General features: G+C 39.3%; 2 protein-coding genes across 4 annotated transcripts; both read left to right on the plus strand.

Moving 5' to 3' along the window:
- Positions 1-2,293: 2,293 nt before the first annotated feature.
- mfsd10 (major facilitator superfamily domain containing 10) lies at positions 2,294-7,714 on the plus strand. 2 transcript variants are annotated; one of them, XM_053481230.1, is made up of 13 exons: positions 2,294-2,391; positions 3,295-3,528; positions 4,355-4,451; positions 4,556-4,659; positions 4,774-4,932; positions 5,049-5,228; positions 5,327-5,435; positions 5,721-5,832; positions 6,133-6,241; positions 6,664-6,754; positions 6,854-6,901; positions 7,068-7,157; positions 7,353-7,714. In XM_053481230.1, exons 2-13 carry the CDS (start codon positions 3,373-3,375, stop codon positions 7,454-7,456), a joined length of 1,359 nt encoding a protein of 452 aa, XP_053337205.1. In that variant the 5' UTR covers positions 2,294-2,391; positions 3,295-3,372; the 3' UTR covers positions 7,457-7,714. The 2 variants fall into 2 exon arrangements, with proteins under 2 accessions (XP_053337205.1, XP_053337206.1); XM_053481231.1 differs by lacking the exon at positions 2,294-2,391 and having other exon boundaries at positions 3,281-3,528.
- A 1,074-nt stretch (positions 7,715-8,788) lies between these two features.
- On the plus strand, positions 8,789-16,222 carry inpp5e (inositol polyphosphate-5-phosphatase E). Of its 2 annotated transcripts, none has more exons than XM_053481040.1 (11): positions 8,789-8,935; positions 11,347-12,223; positions 12,840-12,963; positions 13,053-13,150; positions 13,219-13,343; positions 13,457-13,576; positions 13,700-13,807; positions 13,886-14,047; positions 14,192-14,307; positions 14,405-14,531; positions 15,161-16,222. In XM_053481040.1, exons 2-11 carry the CDS (start codon positions 11,403-11,405, stop codon positions 15,235-15,237), a joined length of 1,878 nt encoding a protein of 625 aa, XP_053337015.1. In that variant the 5' UTR covers positions 8,789-8,935; positions 11,347-11,402; the 3' UTR covers positions 15,238-16,222. The 2 variants fall into 2 exon arrangements, with proteins under 2 accessions (XP_053337015.1, XP_053337013.1); XM_053481038.1 differs by having other exon boundaries at positions 8,790-8,935; positions 14,405-14,541.
- The last annotated feature ends 136 nt before the right edge of the window (positions 16,223-16,358 follow it).

The following is a 16,358-nucleotide window of genomic DNA, read 5'->3' on the forward strand; positions in this document are numbered from 1 at the left end:
TGCATACGTTGAAGGATTTGAGCTTCCTCAGGAAATAAAGTCTGCTCAACTCCTTCTTATACACAGCATCCAGTCCAATCTGCTGTTCAAGTGAACACCCAAGTACTTTTAGTTGTCCACAACCCCAATCTACTCACCCATGATAGTAACAGGTTTAATCATAGTTTTACCCTTCCTAAAGTCCACTACCATCTCCGTGGTTTTTATGATGTTTAGGGGCAAATGGTTTCTGGTGCACCACTTCACAAAGCTTTCCAGAAGTCCTCTATACTCCGACTCTTGTCCACCCCTGATACACCTCACCACTGCAGAGTCATCAGAGAACTTCTGCAGATGGCAAGGACTCAGAGTTGTATTAGAAATCTGAGGTGTACAAGAACAGTCCCCTGAGGTGCTCCTGTGTTACTGACCACCACATCAGACAGGGAATTCCCCAAACCTACAAACTGGGGCCTATCTAACAGATAGCTATTCAGGACACAATAGATGTGCTGACACCCATCCTCAGCAGTTTCTCACTCAGTAGAAATGGTGGTATTGTATTAAAAGCACTGGAGAAATAAAAAAAGATGATTCTCACTCTACCGTTAAATCCATCCAGGAAGGAGTGGGCACGCTGCAATAGATAGAAAACAATTGTAGTGGGTCCAGGGAAGATTTTACCAGTGGTCCTAGGTGTGCCAAAACTAGGCGCTCAAATTGCAGCCCTGTTTTGGTTGAGTCAAAAAGTATCCGCACTTGTGATTTACACCAAAAAAGAGCAGCGTGCAGTGATTCATGTAGATACCTCAATTTAATTTTATTTTTATAGCGCTTTTATCAGTTGTCCTTGTCACAAAACAGCTTTACACAATCAAAAGAAATGCTGGACAACTGTATGAAATGTGAATGTGTATGAATCAAAATGACCTGTGCCGTTATTTATCGAAGACTTGGTGTGCAGAGTGGAGAAAGTGTTCAGAAGAGAATAATTTTTAGTTACGAGACATATGGTTTCATTACTGTGAGCCTGAGAGTAAACGGCAGAGTACGGAACGGGAACATCCTCATTCATCAACCAAGAAAAAATTCAAAAGTCTGCTAATCAGCTGGAAAATTCATCAGTGCTTACGGTTTTCTGGTATTCTCAATGTCAGTGCTGGAACATTATCAGGAAAAAGGTTCAACAATCAGCAGTGCTTACTGAATACCTAAAGCCTAAACTTCGGATTAAACACAGAGGACTATGTGCTATTCAATAGTGTTGAACGCTGTCGACACTACACTATGTTTTAAGGTGTTACAGCAGCCTCCCTATAGTCTTGATCATGCTCCAAAGGACTTTTACTTGTTTGCTCCCCTGAAAGCAGCCTTACAAGGGCGAAGATTCACTTGTGGTGAAGAAGTGAAGACAGCGGTGCAATAATGGCTTACAGCTCAGCCTAAAACATTTTTAATGAGGGATTACAAAATCGCGGCACGATGGTTAGCACTGTCGCCGTGCACCTCCAGGGTCCGGGCTCGATTACTGTGTCTGTGTGCATGGAGTTTGCATGTTCTCCCCGTGCTTGGTGGGTTTACCCCGGGTACTCCGGTTTCCTCCCACAGTCCAAAGACATGTAGGTTAGGCTAATTGGTGTTCCCAAAATTGCCTGTCGTGTGTGAATGAGTATGTGTGTCCTGCGATGGATTGGCACCCTGTCCAGGTTGTACTTTGCCTCGTGCCCTAAGCCTAATGGGATAGGCTCCAGGTCTCCGCGACCCTGAATACAAGATAAAGCGGTATAGAAGATAAGTGAGGGATTACAAAAACTTGTTTGTTGACAGCATCGCCGTAAACTTGCGGAATCATGGCAGACATCTCTGACAGATTAGCCCAGTTTCACAAAGAAACTAACGTCCGCTCTTTGTTCCAAACTTTGCTGGCCATGATGAAATCGCAGATGTGGTAACACGTGGTCAGAATACAGGTGTTATGTCCTAAAACGCCCCCCTGCCACGGATTGACCCCCATTACGCAATCGCTATATTTAAAGATTGCAGTTCCTTGTAATATAATTTTATTTTAACATGAAATCACAGTGAGAATTAAAAAAAATGTTTCATGCCAAATCGACTTGTTCTTTGCTAAAATACTTTTGTTGTTATTATTTCGTACGTATTTCCCCCCCAAACTTCCTCTTTGCGTCCTTTTTTTCTGAAACCGGACACCCCTTCCTGGTTGAGCAACGCTCCAGCTGACACCGCATACTACCGTACTGCACAGTGTGTGTGCGCGCACTAATCCGCTCTAATGCGCACTAACCCGCCTCACTGTGCAGTACGGAAGTTTGCTGTAGAGCTGTGTGTCAGCTCCTGTGCCACTTTCATCCATTCACACGAGCAGGACAGAGACACACACAGCTGCTGAAGGTAAACACCTGCTTCTACAAACCATATTTTACTATGTAAATATCTGCGGTTAATGCAAACAGTGCGACTCAGACAACGGTCCTTCATAACGAGCTGTCTTCATCTTAACTGTTTTTAAACACTAGTCTCGTTCATGTCCAGTATATTCATGTTACTGAGATGGAATTGAGATCATGTCATGTCAAAGAAACTTATTCCTCTTAGGAATTATGATTTCTCCCCCCTCCATTGTTCATTTACTTACAAAAACTTAAAATGTTAATAAGAAATCTCTCAGAAAGAAAGAAAATGTCCCACTTTGACAGTATCTTTGACAGTATTCTAAAACTTTTGTGTCTTTCTTTCTTTACTTTTACTTACTCATTCATATTGCCTATACCGCTTTATTCTGTAAACATGGTCACAAGGGGACTGCAGCCTATCCCAGGAGACAGCCTGGATCGGGTGCCAATCCATCACAGGACACACACACACACGCTCATTCACACACTATCTGGAATTTAGGAACGGAGAAAGTAGGTAGGTAGGAAGGAGTACCCAGAGGAAACCCACCAATCACAGGGATAACAAGCGAACTCCATGCACACAGACCCGATGTGGGAATCGAACCCCCAACCCTGGAGGTGCAAGTGCTACCCACTAATCCACCGTGTACTTCCAAATAAATGAAAAAACTTTTGCGAGCTGCGAGTGCAAACAAATCAGTGTTTTATATCTAACACATGTAATAGGACATATTTTGGCACCGGAACAATAAAGATAACATATTGATGTTTAATAATCATTGAGTATTTCCTGGTAGAAAATCTTTTCTAGTATTTCCTGTATTTCCTGGTTGAGCTGTAAGAAGTTACTTCCTTATGAATACCAAGATAACCAGTAATAAAAGTGGTGTCGTCTCAGTGACCACAGGAGATGCTCTGAGGATCCTCCAAAGCTGTTCACTTTTGAGGAGGCCAGTGGCTAGTGAAGGGAAGCGTGATGGCAGGGGAGAACCAAAGAGAGAGTTCTCAAGACGACAAACAGTCATCCAGAGTCATTCGGGTTGTGTTTCTGGCTCTTCTGCTGGATCTGCTGGGGTTCACAGTAATTCTCCCACTTCTTCCCTCCATCTTAGATCACTACAGTCAAACAGAGGTAAGCAATCTCTTTTTTTTATGACTCATTCTGTTGATTACTCACATAAAAGCAGCAGGTTTTCTTAATTATGTATAAATGCATGTACAGTTTCGCATGTGCAGTTAATTTTTTAAGGTTGGTTCTGCAACACGTTTTACCTTTCTATTGATTGATACATCAAAATTTCATTAAAGCCTTTTAAAATCTTTAATTTAACTATATTTACTTGCATGGCTCAGTTGGAGTCATGTGCTTGCGCAAGCGTAAAGGAAGTGCATGCTTGAGCTGAAAGCAGGTTTTTTAAATATTTAAAAAATACTTAACTTATCCATACATGAGACCATGAGACTTATCCATACAGAGTCATGAGACCTGTGCCAGATTTTGTATACAAGGATGTAAGATGTGGTCTTGTTTGGAACCTTTAAAAATATGTTTAACTTTTAAACAGATTTTATTGTTCAGTAAAACAAATCTGTACTGTCACTTAGATTCGGGACCTAATGTACAGTACAGTTACTTCAGCCATGTTGTTAATTTAGGATAATAAAGTTTATGGGATTTTTAGATGGGCATTGGTGGCTCAGTGGTAGGAAGGCTTGGGTTCAGTTCCCACCCAGTGCCAGTCCCAAGCCAAAATTAAATAAGAAGGTTGCATCCGGAAGGGCATCTGGTACAAAACCTGTGCCAAATTGTGTGCGGTATGAATGATCTGCTGTCGCGACCCCTTGGTGGAAGCAGCTGGAAGACCAACAGCATGGGATTTTTATATAACATTTCTTCTGCCATGTAATGTTCAAAATAAATGACCTTTTTCCTTTTTTCTCATTAACTGTTAAAACAGGATAGTGTGTATCTGTCACTACAAAGCGTTGTGGATTGGTTCAGGGGCACTGTAGGAATACCTTTGGAAAGAAAATACACCAGTGTACTTTTTGGAGGTAAAATATACAAAAATTTCATTATCTGACTTTATCCTGCAAGCAGCTTGTTTCCCCAAATGATTCAACACTTTCTTTTTAAAATTCTTTTTATTACATCTTAGGTCTGATCGGCTCACTCTTCTCTTTGCTGCAGTTCATTTTCTCTCCTGTGATAGGAGCCGCGTCTGATCAGCATGGCAGAAGACCGCTGCTGCTTTTAACTACTGTGAGGAGAATAGAATATATACATATACAGCTGATCAAAAATGATAAATGATTCTCCGTGTCAAATTTTTGCACAGATTGATCTAAAAAATTAATTAGTCTCTGTGTTGTCTAGGCGGGGCTGATTTTCTCCTACATTCTGTGGGCTGTCTCTCACAGCTTTAGTGTTTTTCTCCTGTCTCGTGTGGTCGGAGGGATCTGCAAGGGCAATGTCAGCCTCTGCACTGCTGTTGTTGCAGACTTGCCCTGCCCTAAAGCGAGAAACAGAGGAATGGTGGGTCATTTAGTTTAATTACAACAGTGTCTGTGTCTTCAGGAGGAGATTGTGTCATCGTTCATGTGGTTAGTGTGATAACCAAGCTGTTCCTTTTTGTGCTGTTTTCACAATAGGCCATGATCGGCGTTGCCTTCTCCTTGGGCTTCACCCTGGGCCCAATAATGGGAGCGTATTTTGCACTGAGGCCAGTGGACGCTGAGTTGTTTTACCAAGGCCCTGCTTTTCTTGCAGTTTTATTTTCTATAGCAGACCTGGCATTTATTTTTCTCATGCTTCCAGAGACTTTGCACAAGGCGAGTAAAAAAATTTATTGTTATTACCCTATATTCTTACTGTATATAAACTATGCCAATGTAAATTAAGCATCATTGCTCATAATTTTGTTGGATAGGGCACCTTGGAGCCCACAGGTGTTCAGGAGATAGGAGACCTGCTCAACCCAGTGGCCCTATTCAACTTCTCTGCGGTTACAAGAACAAAGGAACCGCCTTCCAAACAACGTAGGCTCATACAGTATATTATACATTTACTGTACATCCCACGTCAGCAGCTTCTTATTCTTAGATGGTTTCTGTGCTGAACTTCATATTCAATGGAGACAGTAGACAAAGGTTACTTTTTTCTGACTGGTTGTGTTGAGTTGTGTTGATGTAAGCATTGCACATACATTGTGAAACTGACTGTTACTAGAATGCTGAAACCAAGTGTAGTTTCCATAGTCAACTATCGCTATGTTTTATCATATTGAGGTTCTCAGTTTTTTTTCTTTGCCATTACTACATAAGGGATGAGCAACCTTAAGGTTCTGGGACTGGTGTATTTCACATACCTCTTCCTTTTCTCCGGCCTTGAGTTCACACTGAGCTTCCTGACTCATCAACGCTTCGGGTTCTCCAGGTAAGCTCTACACAAGGTAAAACCTCGACAGATATGGTCATGTGACTGTGTCACCATGTGATATTAATATGTGTATTTATTGTTTATTGGTCCTAGTTGTCTAGGATGCCCTCCATATCCCATACAATTAACATGCCTTGATTGACATTCAGTATCGTTCTTTAAATCCCAAATTAGTTTAGATACAGTATACATTTAATTTTCCAAATAAATAATGCTTCTTAATCGTTAGGTGACTAACTTTGGCGTTGAAAAAAAAACAAACAAAAAAAAAACAAGATGAGCATTTCTTTCTCTCAGCATGCAACAGGGGAAGATGTTTTTCTTCATTGGCATCACAATGGCAGCATTTCAGGGAGGATATGCACGCCGGATCCAACCAAGTCAGCAGATCCGGACAGTCCGCATGGTGAGTCTTTTAGTGCAACGCTATTCCTGTTCATTTTTTAGTTAATTAAATCGATCATGTATAAGTATGATATTAAATGTGGGTTTATTATTAAACAGGTTAACTGCTTGAACAATGGGTTTTTGTGTATGAATTAATGTTCTGTGTTATTTTGTTTCATTGCAAATCCAATAAATAGATTAGTTAGAAAGAAAGGGATTCCAACTAGCATCTGAGATAATCTCACTAGCATTTTGCAATACACTAGCAATTTTCCAGTGGTTGAAGCATTATGTGACAGTCATAGAACTAGTGGCAGAGAAGTACTGTATAATTGATGTGGCTTGATATTGGAGAAATAGTTTTTCTTGTCCAGATATGCATATGTAACACTGGTATAATGATGTGTGTCATATCTAATTTATATTTATTATGTTTTCAAGGCAATATTATTACTCATTCCAGCCTTTATTCTAATTGGAATAGCATGGAATTTAACAATGCTCTACATCAGCCTGTTTCTGTATTCTTTTGGTAAGCATGAGTTGTATAATTGATTGATAATTGACATTTTACTAGAAAGGAAATAGCTGGTTTTTACTTGTTTTTTGTTTTCTTTCTGTGTTTCTACAGCGGCTGCCATTGTTGTGCCATGTCTTTCAGCACAAGTATCTGGACATGGTGAGCATGGGTTTACTGTACCCACTGTATGAATGAACACCAACAGATCCATTGTTCCATTCCATTGTTTTTCTTGTAAACTGGAAAAGTAGCAACAGTATTCTCAGTGATAGGGGCTTACATGAATAAGTAACAGATTTTTTTATATATAACCTGATTGCATTAGGTACTGCAAACCAGAAGGGTACAGTCATGGGAATTCTGCGTAGTCTTGGAGCACTGGCCCGAGCACTGGGTCCAGTTGTGGCTTCCTCAGGTGACTAATCTTATCTCATTTTTGCACGTTGTTAAACAGAATAAGGAAAGCATTTTCTCTTGTTACCATCACCTACAGTTTTACTATTAACACTACACAATATGGATTATCTTTAGCCTTTTTAGTTAAGCATTTCCTCCAAAAGAGGCATGTGTAATTCCATATATTTGGGCAGTTGCATTATTTTGTTTGCAGTGTACTGGCTTGCTGGAGCTGAGACGTGCTTCCTCATCAGTTCGGCTTTCTTTCTCATTCCGCTGCTGTTAATTAGCCGACTAGAGCATCACAAAGAGGACTAAGAACACTGATGCAAATTTTCCTGGAAGTATTTTTTTTGTTTAGTTTTTTTAACTCAAGTATGGGATGCATGCAGTATACTATATTTTCTACTTTTCATTTTATGAACATTTTTTTACACTTCAAAACATTTATAGTATAAAATTATACGACACGACTGCAGTGCAGTTGACCAAGACATAGTTTTTTTACACTGTAGGGCTACACTATATATTCATTAAAGTTGATTGCTGAAATTAAAAACTTTTGTAACTCTGTAACATTGTGTGGGGCATGTTTTATTGTTGTGAAAAAATTATAAGAACACATCTCACAGGATTAACTGTTTACATGTAAAACTCAAATGTTTAGTTAAAAGTGCATAATTTAAAAATAATAATAATAAGAGCAGCCTCCAAATAGTATTTGCAATTTTGTTCTCCACTAAGGACTTGGTATGGAAGTGGAGGTATGGATTGAGGTATTGGAAGTGCTTAGGAGAGATGGCAGTATAGTTTCTAACTACTCTGTTTAACAAGATCTTGGAGAGTGAGATGATCCAGAGGGATGGAGGAGAAGTGTATTGGTTCCAATTTTTAAGAACAAAGGAGATGTGCAGAACTGTGGCAACTACAGAGAAATATAGCTGGAAGTCTGGAGTGGCAGAGAAGTATGTTAGAGTGGTGCAGGACATGTATGAGAGCTGTAAGACAGTGGTGAGATGTGCTGTAGGTGTGACAGAAGAGTTCAAGGTGGACGTGGGTCTGCATAAAGGATCGGCTTTAAGTCCCTTCTTGTTTGCTTTGGTGATGGACAGGATGACAGATGAGGTTAAACAGGAATCTCTATGGACTATGATGTTTGCAGATGACATTGTGCTTTGTAGCAGGAGCAGAGAACAGGTGGATAAAAATCTAGAAAGGTGAAGGTATGCTCTGGAAAGCCATAGCAAGACAGAATACATGTGTGAATGAGAAGGACCCAAGTGGAATGGTGAGGCTACAGAGGTAAAGAAGGTGCAGGTCGTTAGGTACTTAGAGTCTATTAACTTCTTTTAGGTTTCATTAAAATTTATAAAATTAAAGGAATACAAAACTTTTCTCTTTATGATTTAACATAAATGCCTTTCTAACACCATTCTTAATTCGTGTATTTAGATCAATTTAGTTATTAATACACTTGTAAAGTTTTTGTACAAAATGCACAGTGTATATGTCTTTGTGTTTAAATGCCTTGAAACAAATACATGCAGTGTTTAATCTGGCCACTGTTGGCGCTGTGGAGTTAAATCCTGAGGGTCGGGGGTTTGTTCGGGTTGCCATGTTGTTTTAAGTTCTCGGCGCCTAAGTAATACTGCAGACATTGATTTCGTCGCGTGGATCTGGCAACCAGGGTCTCCGTTCGGGTCCTGTTACTATAATGGCGGCTTCAGTGAGTTGTTCGTTGTCTGGTGTTGCTAAGGAAGTGAAAAAGTTTGCCATGATGCGAGGACCTGGTTAGAGGTAACGGGTTGCGTGATAATAATACTACTTTTATTTAATAACACAGGGTTATAAAACATGGAATTTATTTCGATTTGTTTTTATTTGACAATGTGACCGCCCTACAGAGCTGTGATTGAGCCCAGGTTAGCCTGGTACGCTAGTTACCGCGAGTGGAACCGTTAAAACGGATTAATAGGGGTTTGTGTTTTATTTATACAATAATTTAAGAAAACCGCTAATAATAACAGAGACAAAGAAAGGTTATAATCCAAGGCAGAAGATGCTTACCCTCGCATTGTCAGATAATTAAACTAGCTTAAAGTTACCCAGGAATAAAAACCAACCGGCTTCTTAGTGTTATGAACTCAATAACAATGAATATACCTTTAAAAAAAAAAACTTGTTTTTAGATCTTCCTGTTTTAATGTTTCCAGTCTGTTACTTATAGGACAGGATTAAATGTTTCAGGACTCAACCTGTACAGCCGTGGCCAAAAGTCTTGAGAATAACACAAATATTAATGAATAGCCTGCTGCTTCAGTGTTTTTAGATCTTTTCTTTTAACTAAAGTATAACTACAAGCATTTTATAGGTGTCAAAGGCTTGTATTGTTCTTTTTTCATACAGTCCTCAGCCAAGGGAGTGGGAACACTCAATTTTGTCTAATTACACAGCCATAAATACAAAATGGTAAAAAAACAAAACAAAAAAAAACATTATCTGAGAGCAACTTCTCCCAACCATTCAAGTACAGTTTAGTGACGACCAATGCCTTTTCCAGCACTATTGAGCATTGTGCCATAAGTCAAAAGTAATAACTAAGTTGCCCAGGAAACAAAACATCAAAATTTTGGGTGTATGGGCAGGAAACTCCTCAGAAATCAATCCTTAAGAGGTGGATGGACAAACAAAACCCCACAAATTCTGACAAACACCAAGCAATGATTATGCAATTACTCATTGTCGGTCAGAACGCGGCCCAGAAGTTGTTTAACATGGTGAATTGCAGATGCTTGAAAAAGAAGCGTCAACACTGCAAATATTATCTCTTTGCATGAACTTGATGTAATTGTCAAGAAAAGTCTTTGACACTTATGAAATTCTTGTAAATATACTTCAGTATACTATAGTAACATACCTGTTTCTTATAGAGAGTATTTTATAAAGTGGGGAATTTGTGCAAGTGTGACAGGCATGCTTTTTCAGAACAACGCTGTTGGCATGGAGACAAATTATCTGCAGGAGTGAGAAAAAGTCTGTTAACAATGACAACATTAAGGTGATAAAATATACACAGGGTAAGGCTACACGATTCTGGAAAAAATGTGAATCATGATGTTTCTCTATTAAAATTGAGATCATTATTCTCAGGGGTTTTTTTTTCAACCAAAACATTTACTGCACTCAAGTTTAAATAAATGAATGAACGAACGAATGAATGAAAGTGCTGGTCTGCACAGGACTTTCAACTCTTGTAACAGAATGAACCACCCTTCTTCTGATTCGCTGGTATTGAGTGAGCGCAAGTTGTGATATTTAGTGCGCCCTAATATTGAAACACCATAAGTGAGGAATGGTATATACTGTAGCAATCTGGGATTGTTTTTAAGTAAATAAGCGAACACATGAATGCGTTGTGATCTAAATGCAGATGTGATCTGAATGTCATTCAGGAAAGAGATTGCATATATGTATGAATCGAGATTATGATTTTATTTGGATCGTACTGCCCTAACATGGTTGACCCTGACTAGTGTAGTGGCAAAACAAAGAATTTACAGAACACTGGCTTACATTTATGAAGCTTATGACTTTTTAAAACAGAGAGAAAAATTACATACAACACTGAGCATGTGAAGCACTGTTCATGCCCTCCCCCTTTTTCCCCCTTTCTCCACAATGCAGCTCAGCTCACAAGACCAGTATCACACCATCAAACAAATACATCTTTGTTCATCTTACAATTGAAAGCATATTTTATATTCATAGGTTAACGAACACTTTACCGACTGTTTCGGTGTCTGAACTACATGTACTGTGTTGGTGCATGATATTTAATTTTCTCAAACCGTAATTGTGACTTCCTGTTTCAGAAGAACATATGTCAAGAGGTGAACAGTACATAATCAATTCATGGTGCTCAAGCCATTCCATGCAGACTTTGTAATAAACCACCCTTACTAGCTTATTATTCTAGTAAATTATTGGTGCTTCTTATTCAAATGAAAACATATCTAAATATATCTAGATTCATTACAAGCTAATAAATCTTTAACATTTTTTTTAGTATAGTTGAAATAATTTTTCCACATTATTACAGGGCTCTCAAACACCTCAACTTTAACCCTGTATTACACTTGTTAAGCTTGTTAAGTTCAAATGTGGGTTTTTTAATGCCACTCAGTTGTTTTTATTTACTGTATTTCCAGATTGTGAACATGTGAGGATAATGGCACTTGGTGTCTAAAAAAAAAGTGGGAGTAGGATGAATGAAAATGAAGAGCTCATTGTCCCATTCCAACCTGTTGGAGGTCAGTCAGGAGACTCACTCTGCAAAAAAGATGCAGCAAACTTCAGTATAGAAGTGGTAAGTGGCAGACCCAATAAAGAGCAGCCACTTTTAGGTAAGAAGTCATCTACTGAAGTGCTCCAGACCCCTCGAGATGAGCAAAGGCTGCAAGACAAACTTGGTCCCTACATGCCTCACCCTCCCTCGCTTCCCAAGCCTCCTTGCACGGCCAAAGGAAGTAAGAACATGTCGTTTGAGGAAAAGAAAAAGGGGAGACGACTGAGGAGCAGTCAGGAGAGCCTCACTGACCCTGCCGAGATGAGCTCTTCGACGGACTCCCTTAGGGACATTTCCACTCTTCCTGCGACAAACAGCCATGTGACTTTAAATAATGGCCAGAACCCTGGAGGAAGTCATTTTGATCAAGTCGCCTGGCAATCCCCACCATTCCGGGATCGATGTAGCAGTTTCCCAGAGGACGACATATGTCCTCCCGGCCAAGGTCATCTTTCTGGGCAGCAAGTAAAACCTTCTAAAATTATTCTTTCCCCACTGCAGCCCACAGGAGCCTTTCCTCCACTGGAGAACAGCATCGCCTCTATGTCCTTAAGGACATCTAATCAGATTGACACAGATTGCTTGGATTATAGGAATGAGAGACTGCAAGAGAGGTTGCAAAAGAACCTCAGTGACAGCCAGCTTTGGGACACCATGGTGTCGGACAGCACTTCGGTCAATTCAATGAAGTCCTCTTTCAGTGTGCTTAACCCAATCCGGCCCAAGGACGTGAGGAACAGGTAGAACCCTTTTATTTATTTTTGTTATAAAGTTAGGCTACACCATATTCTAAGCCAGATTTCTGCTAAGATGTCTTGAAATTTTTATAATTTGAGCTAAAAAAAAGCTATGACTGTAGTTTTTTTTAGTTTTTTGCATGTGCTCATATTTATTCATTATTGTGCTTTGTCTAGGCTCTGTGTTTTAAGTATTGTGTCTAACCCTGTTAATAATACACACCTAATGATGTTTATTACTTGATTTTTGTGTATTAGATCAGGAGAATATTTATAGTATGCAAATAGATTTCTGATAAGAATCAGAGTTTGCAAGTCAACAAATAATAAAGAAGCTGAAAATTGTGGAATCGGTTATCTGCATTGCCTACCTTCCATGATAAATTGCTTTATTTCTGACTACATTTAGTTGCATTAAATGAAACTGAAAAGTAAAGTGGGGTGGAGGTAAGGGGACTAGGGCTGGATCAGTGAGTCAGGTACTCAGCACACGTTGTTTATGGAGAATGTTTTTTTTTTTTTTTTTTTAGGGTTAAAAAAATTCTACTTGACTTCTTTCTAATTTGTCAAAACTGAATTGAGACATTTCTACTAAACATACATACATACTTTTTTTCAGGAGCTTTTTGGAGGGCAGCGTGCTGGGCAGTGGAGCCTTACTCGGGGCTGAAGAGCTGGACCGGTACTTTCCCAGCAGACAAATTGGGATTTACATTGCCACTTGGAATATGCAGGGCGAGAAGGTAAATCTGAGCTTAAGTGCTGTGACACAAATACTCGTATTATTGATGTGCATTAGAGGTTTTATTTTAATGCTGAGTGTTGCATACAGGGGCTTCCAAACAACCTCGATGACCTGTTGCTCCCAACAGACACAGATTTTGCACAAGACTTCTATATCATTGGGGTTCAAGAAGGATGCCCTGATAGGTAAGAAGTTTGTTGTCTCTGTAGGTTTTAAACTCAGACCCTTCACTCAGCATTTCATGTATTTACAGGAAGGAGTGGGAGATCCGTCTGCAGGAAACTCTGGGTCCATATTACGTGATGCTGTACGCAGCTGCACATGGAGTGCTCTATCTCAGTGTCTTCATACGCCGAGACCTCATCTGGTTCTGTTCCGGTGAGTCACCTTTTTAGCTTTATCACATCACATAAAATAATGATGTGCTTGGCAGACTGTATTTCTCTTGACCGATCTGATCAAACTCAGTGCGTTGATTTCCCTTTTTGTAGAGGTGGAGCATGCTACCGTCACCACGCGGATCATCTCACAGATTAAAACCAAAGGGGCAGTGGGCATCGCCTTCACTTTCTTTGGGACATCCTTTCTTTTCATCACGTCTCATTTTACTTGTATGTAAGAAGTTTAATCCTCCTGTTAAAATTTACATGCACTGTATGTTTAGGTGCACACTTATTGGCTAATTTATTGTTTATAGGCAACCATGTAACATTTGAGAATTATTTCTCTTCCAGCGGGAGATTCTAAAGTTTATGAAAGGATTCTGGACTACAATAAGATAATAGAAGCTTTAGCTCTTCCCAGGTGCCTTCCTGACACCAACCCGTACCGTTCTACCGCCTGTGAGTTTCCATTTAATTAAACTTAAAGTATACACCACATATTCATCGCAGTGAATTACTCCATGACTTTATTCTCAGCGGACGTGACCACCAGATTCGATGAAGTCTTTTGGTTTGGAGATTTTAACTTCCGCCTTAGTCAAGACCGGGGAAGAGTGGAAGCAATTTTAAACCAACTCGCAGGGAAAAACATGGACGCCCTACTCGAGCACGATCAGCTGTGCAAAGAAATGAAAGACGGTCAGTGTGGGTTAGTCTTAGACTGAAAGACTTAAGACTTAATAAGCTTCCTTTCCAGGAGAACACTTTGAGTGATTACTTTATGTATAAGACCAAATAACTGTGGTTTAAGAAGAATGTGGAATTTTTCATTCCTGCTCATAGGTTCCATCTTTAAAGGATTTCAGGAAGCCCCGATTCACTTCACGCCTACGTACAAGTTTGACGTTGGGTGTGACATTTATGACACAACATCCAAGCAGAGAACTCCATCATACACAGTAAACAGGAAACATTATCACCGCTTTTTAAAATAAGAGGATACAGTTTATAATGTTGCTTAAGCATTGCTAAACACTTTTACTCTTTATGTTGCAGGATCGAATCCTTTTTAGGAGCAGACAAGTAGAAGACATCAAGGTGGTTAAATATACATCATGCTCATCCATTAAGACTTCAGATCACCGGCCTGTCATTGGCATGTTCCAGGTCAAACTCCGGCCAGGTAGAGACAAGTAAGGAAATGATTCAGGTTATAAATTGTGAATGTGTAATATAGTGGGACCTTGGATTGCGAGTAACTTGGTCTGCGAGCATTTTTCAAGACAAGCTAAATTTTTTCAGAAATTTTAACCTATAAAATAAATATAAACAAACGAGGTTTTGAAATACAAGTAGTATGCTTTGTCTACCTAGCGTCACGTTATCACAACCGAGCCAGGGGTTCTTTCTCTCACGCTGTGGATTTGTAGGTGATCGTCTCCCATGCTCAGTCTCGGTGCGCGTGCGTGCGTCACTTATATAGTCAACATCCGTAAAGTGTTTAAGGACAATGCAATGTCACATTTTCGCGAAATTCTCTCTCGTCTTAGATTAGCAATTATTATTTAGGTAAAGTGCAGGTTAATTTGTTTTGCTTTTACTTTATATTTTGTATTAGTTATTTTTAAATGGATATTTTTGGGTTGTGGAACGAATCATCTGACTTTTCATTGTTTCTTATGGGGGAAGTTCACTTTGATAAACAAGCACACTTCCTGATCAAATTATGCTCCCAATCCAAGGTTTAACTGTGTATTAGGAGGTTATTATTTCACAAAACTGAGTGCTAATTTTTAAGTACCTGCCCTCTAGCATTCCTCTGGGAGCGGGCTTGTTTGACCGAGCTGTGTACCTGGAGGGCATCAGAAGGAGAATCACGAGAGAACTGAAGAGAAGGGAGGCCATGAAAAACCAGAGCAACAGCACTGTCTGTTCTATCTCCTGATCCAGGGCCAGCAGACTTCAGACTGCATCTTTCACATTCTAAGCTACTGACTCAGGAAGCTGGACTTTTGGGACCAAAGGAAAGCTTAGAACTATGGGAGATGGAGCGTTTCATCTCTCCATCCAGGAACTTGAAAGAGGCTGTGCCTTATCATTCAAGGTCTCTGGTTAAAGCTGGACATGTCCATGAGAACACTATACATTCTGTAGAAAAAAAGGTGAACATACCGTATATGGCTGAAATGAAGAGAGAGAATTTAAAGATGACCATCTCTTGTGCACTACATTTTATCTAGCTTCGTTTTTATATTTGTGTCAGCTTATATTTAATATCATATAAAACATTTCATACAATTTACAAGTTTTCAAACTAATGCAGTGTTCAATGGCCTTACACAAATAAATCAACAGCTCAACTAATGAACACATGTTTGGAATTGATATTAATTAAATGTTATTTATATATATTTCATAGGTGTAGTTTACATAACTTTCTTTATTGGTTTCCACGTGAAAATTATCTGTTACAATGGAAATGTGACCTCTGCTGATGTTGAGTTACTTTAGCCAGAAATTGTAATCTTGCGAAAAGTCAGACCAAACACAGTCTCATCTGGAACATCTGTCCGATGCCTTAACTTCTTGTACATTAAATAATTCCGCCTTTTACCTGATGTCAGCCAGCCAACTGTAAAGAACAAAGGACTAAGTTTGAGGACGAAACTATTTCTCTTGCATGGGCCACAAATAAAACCGTAACACTAAATCATGCTTTTTGCATCACATTCTGCACCAATGATGTAAAGTGCCTGAATCCTGTTCGCGTCCTCCTGTTGCTTTTCTGAAACATTCTGTTTAAACCTAAATAACAGCATGTTTTTAATGTTTACAGTGTTATTTAAGTAACATGAAGGTATAACTAAAATCTGACTTGTGTCTTATGTTTTTTTTTTTTCTTTCTTTGTAGGATTACAGGTATGAAAACAGTTTGACCAAAGCAATATAAATAAATCAATGAATAGCCACATAGGAAATTGAAATCACATTTATGTAGATGGAATTTCAC

The sequence above is a fragment of the Clarias gariepinus genome, chromosome 21 (assembly GCF_024256425.1).
Source record: "Clarias gariepinus isolate MV-2021 ecotype Netherlands chromosome 21, CGAR_prim_01v2, whole genome shotgun sequence".
Taxonomy (NCBI): domain Eukaryota; kingdom Metazoa; phylum Chordata; class Actinopteri; order Siluriformes; family Clariidae; genus Clarias; species Clarias gariepinus.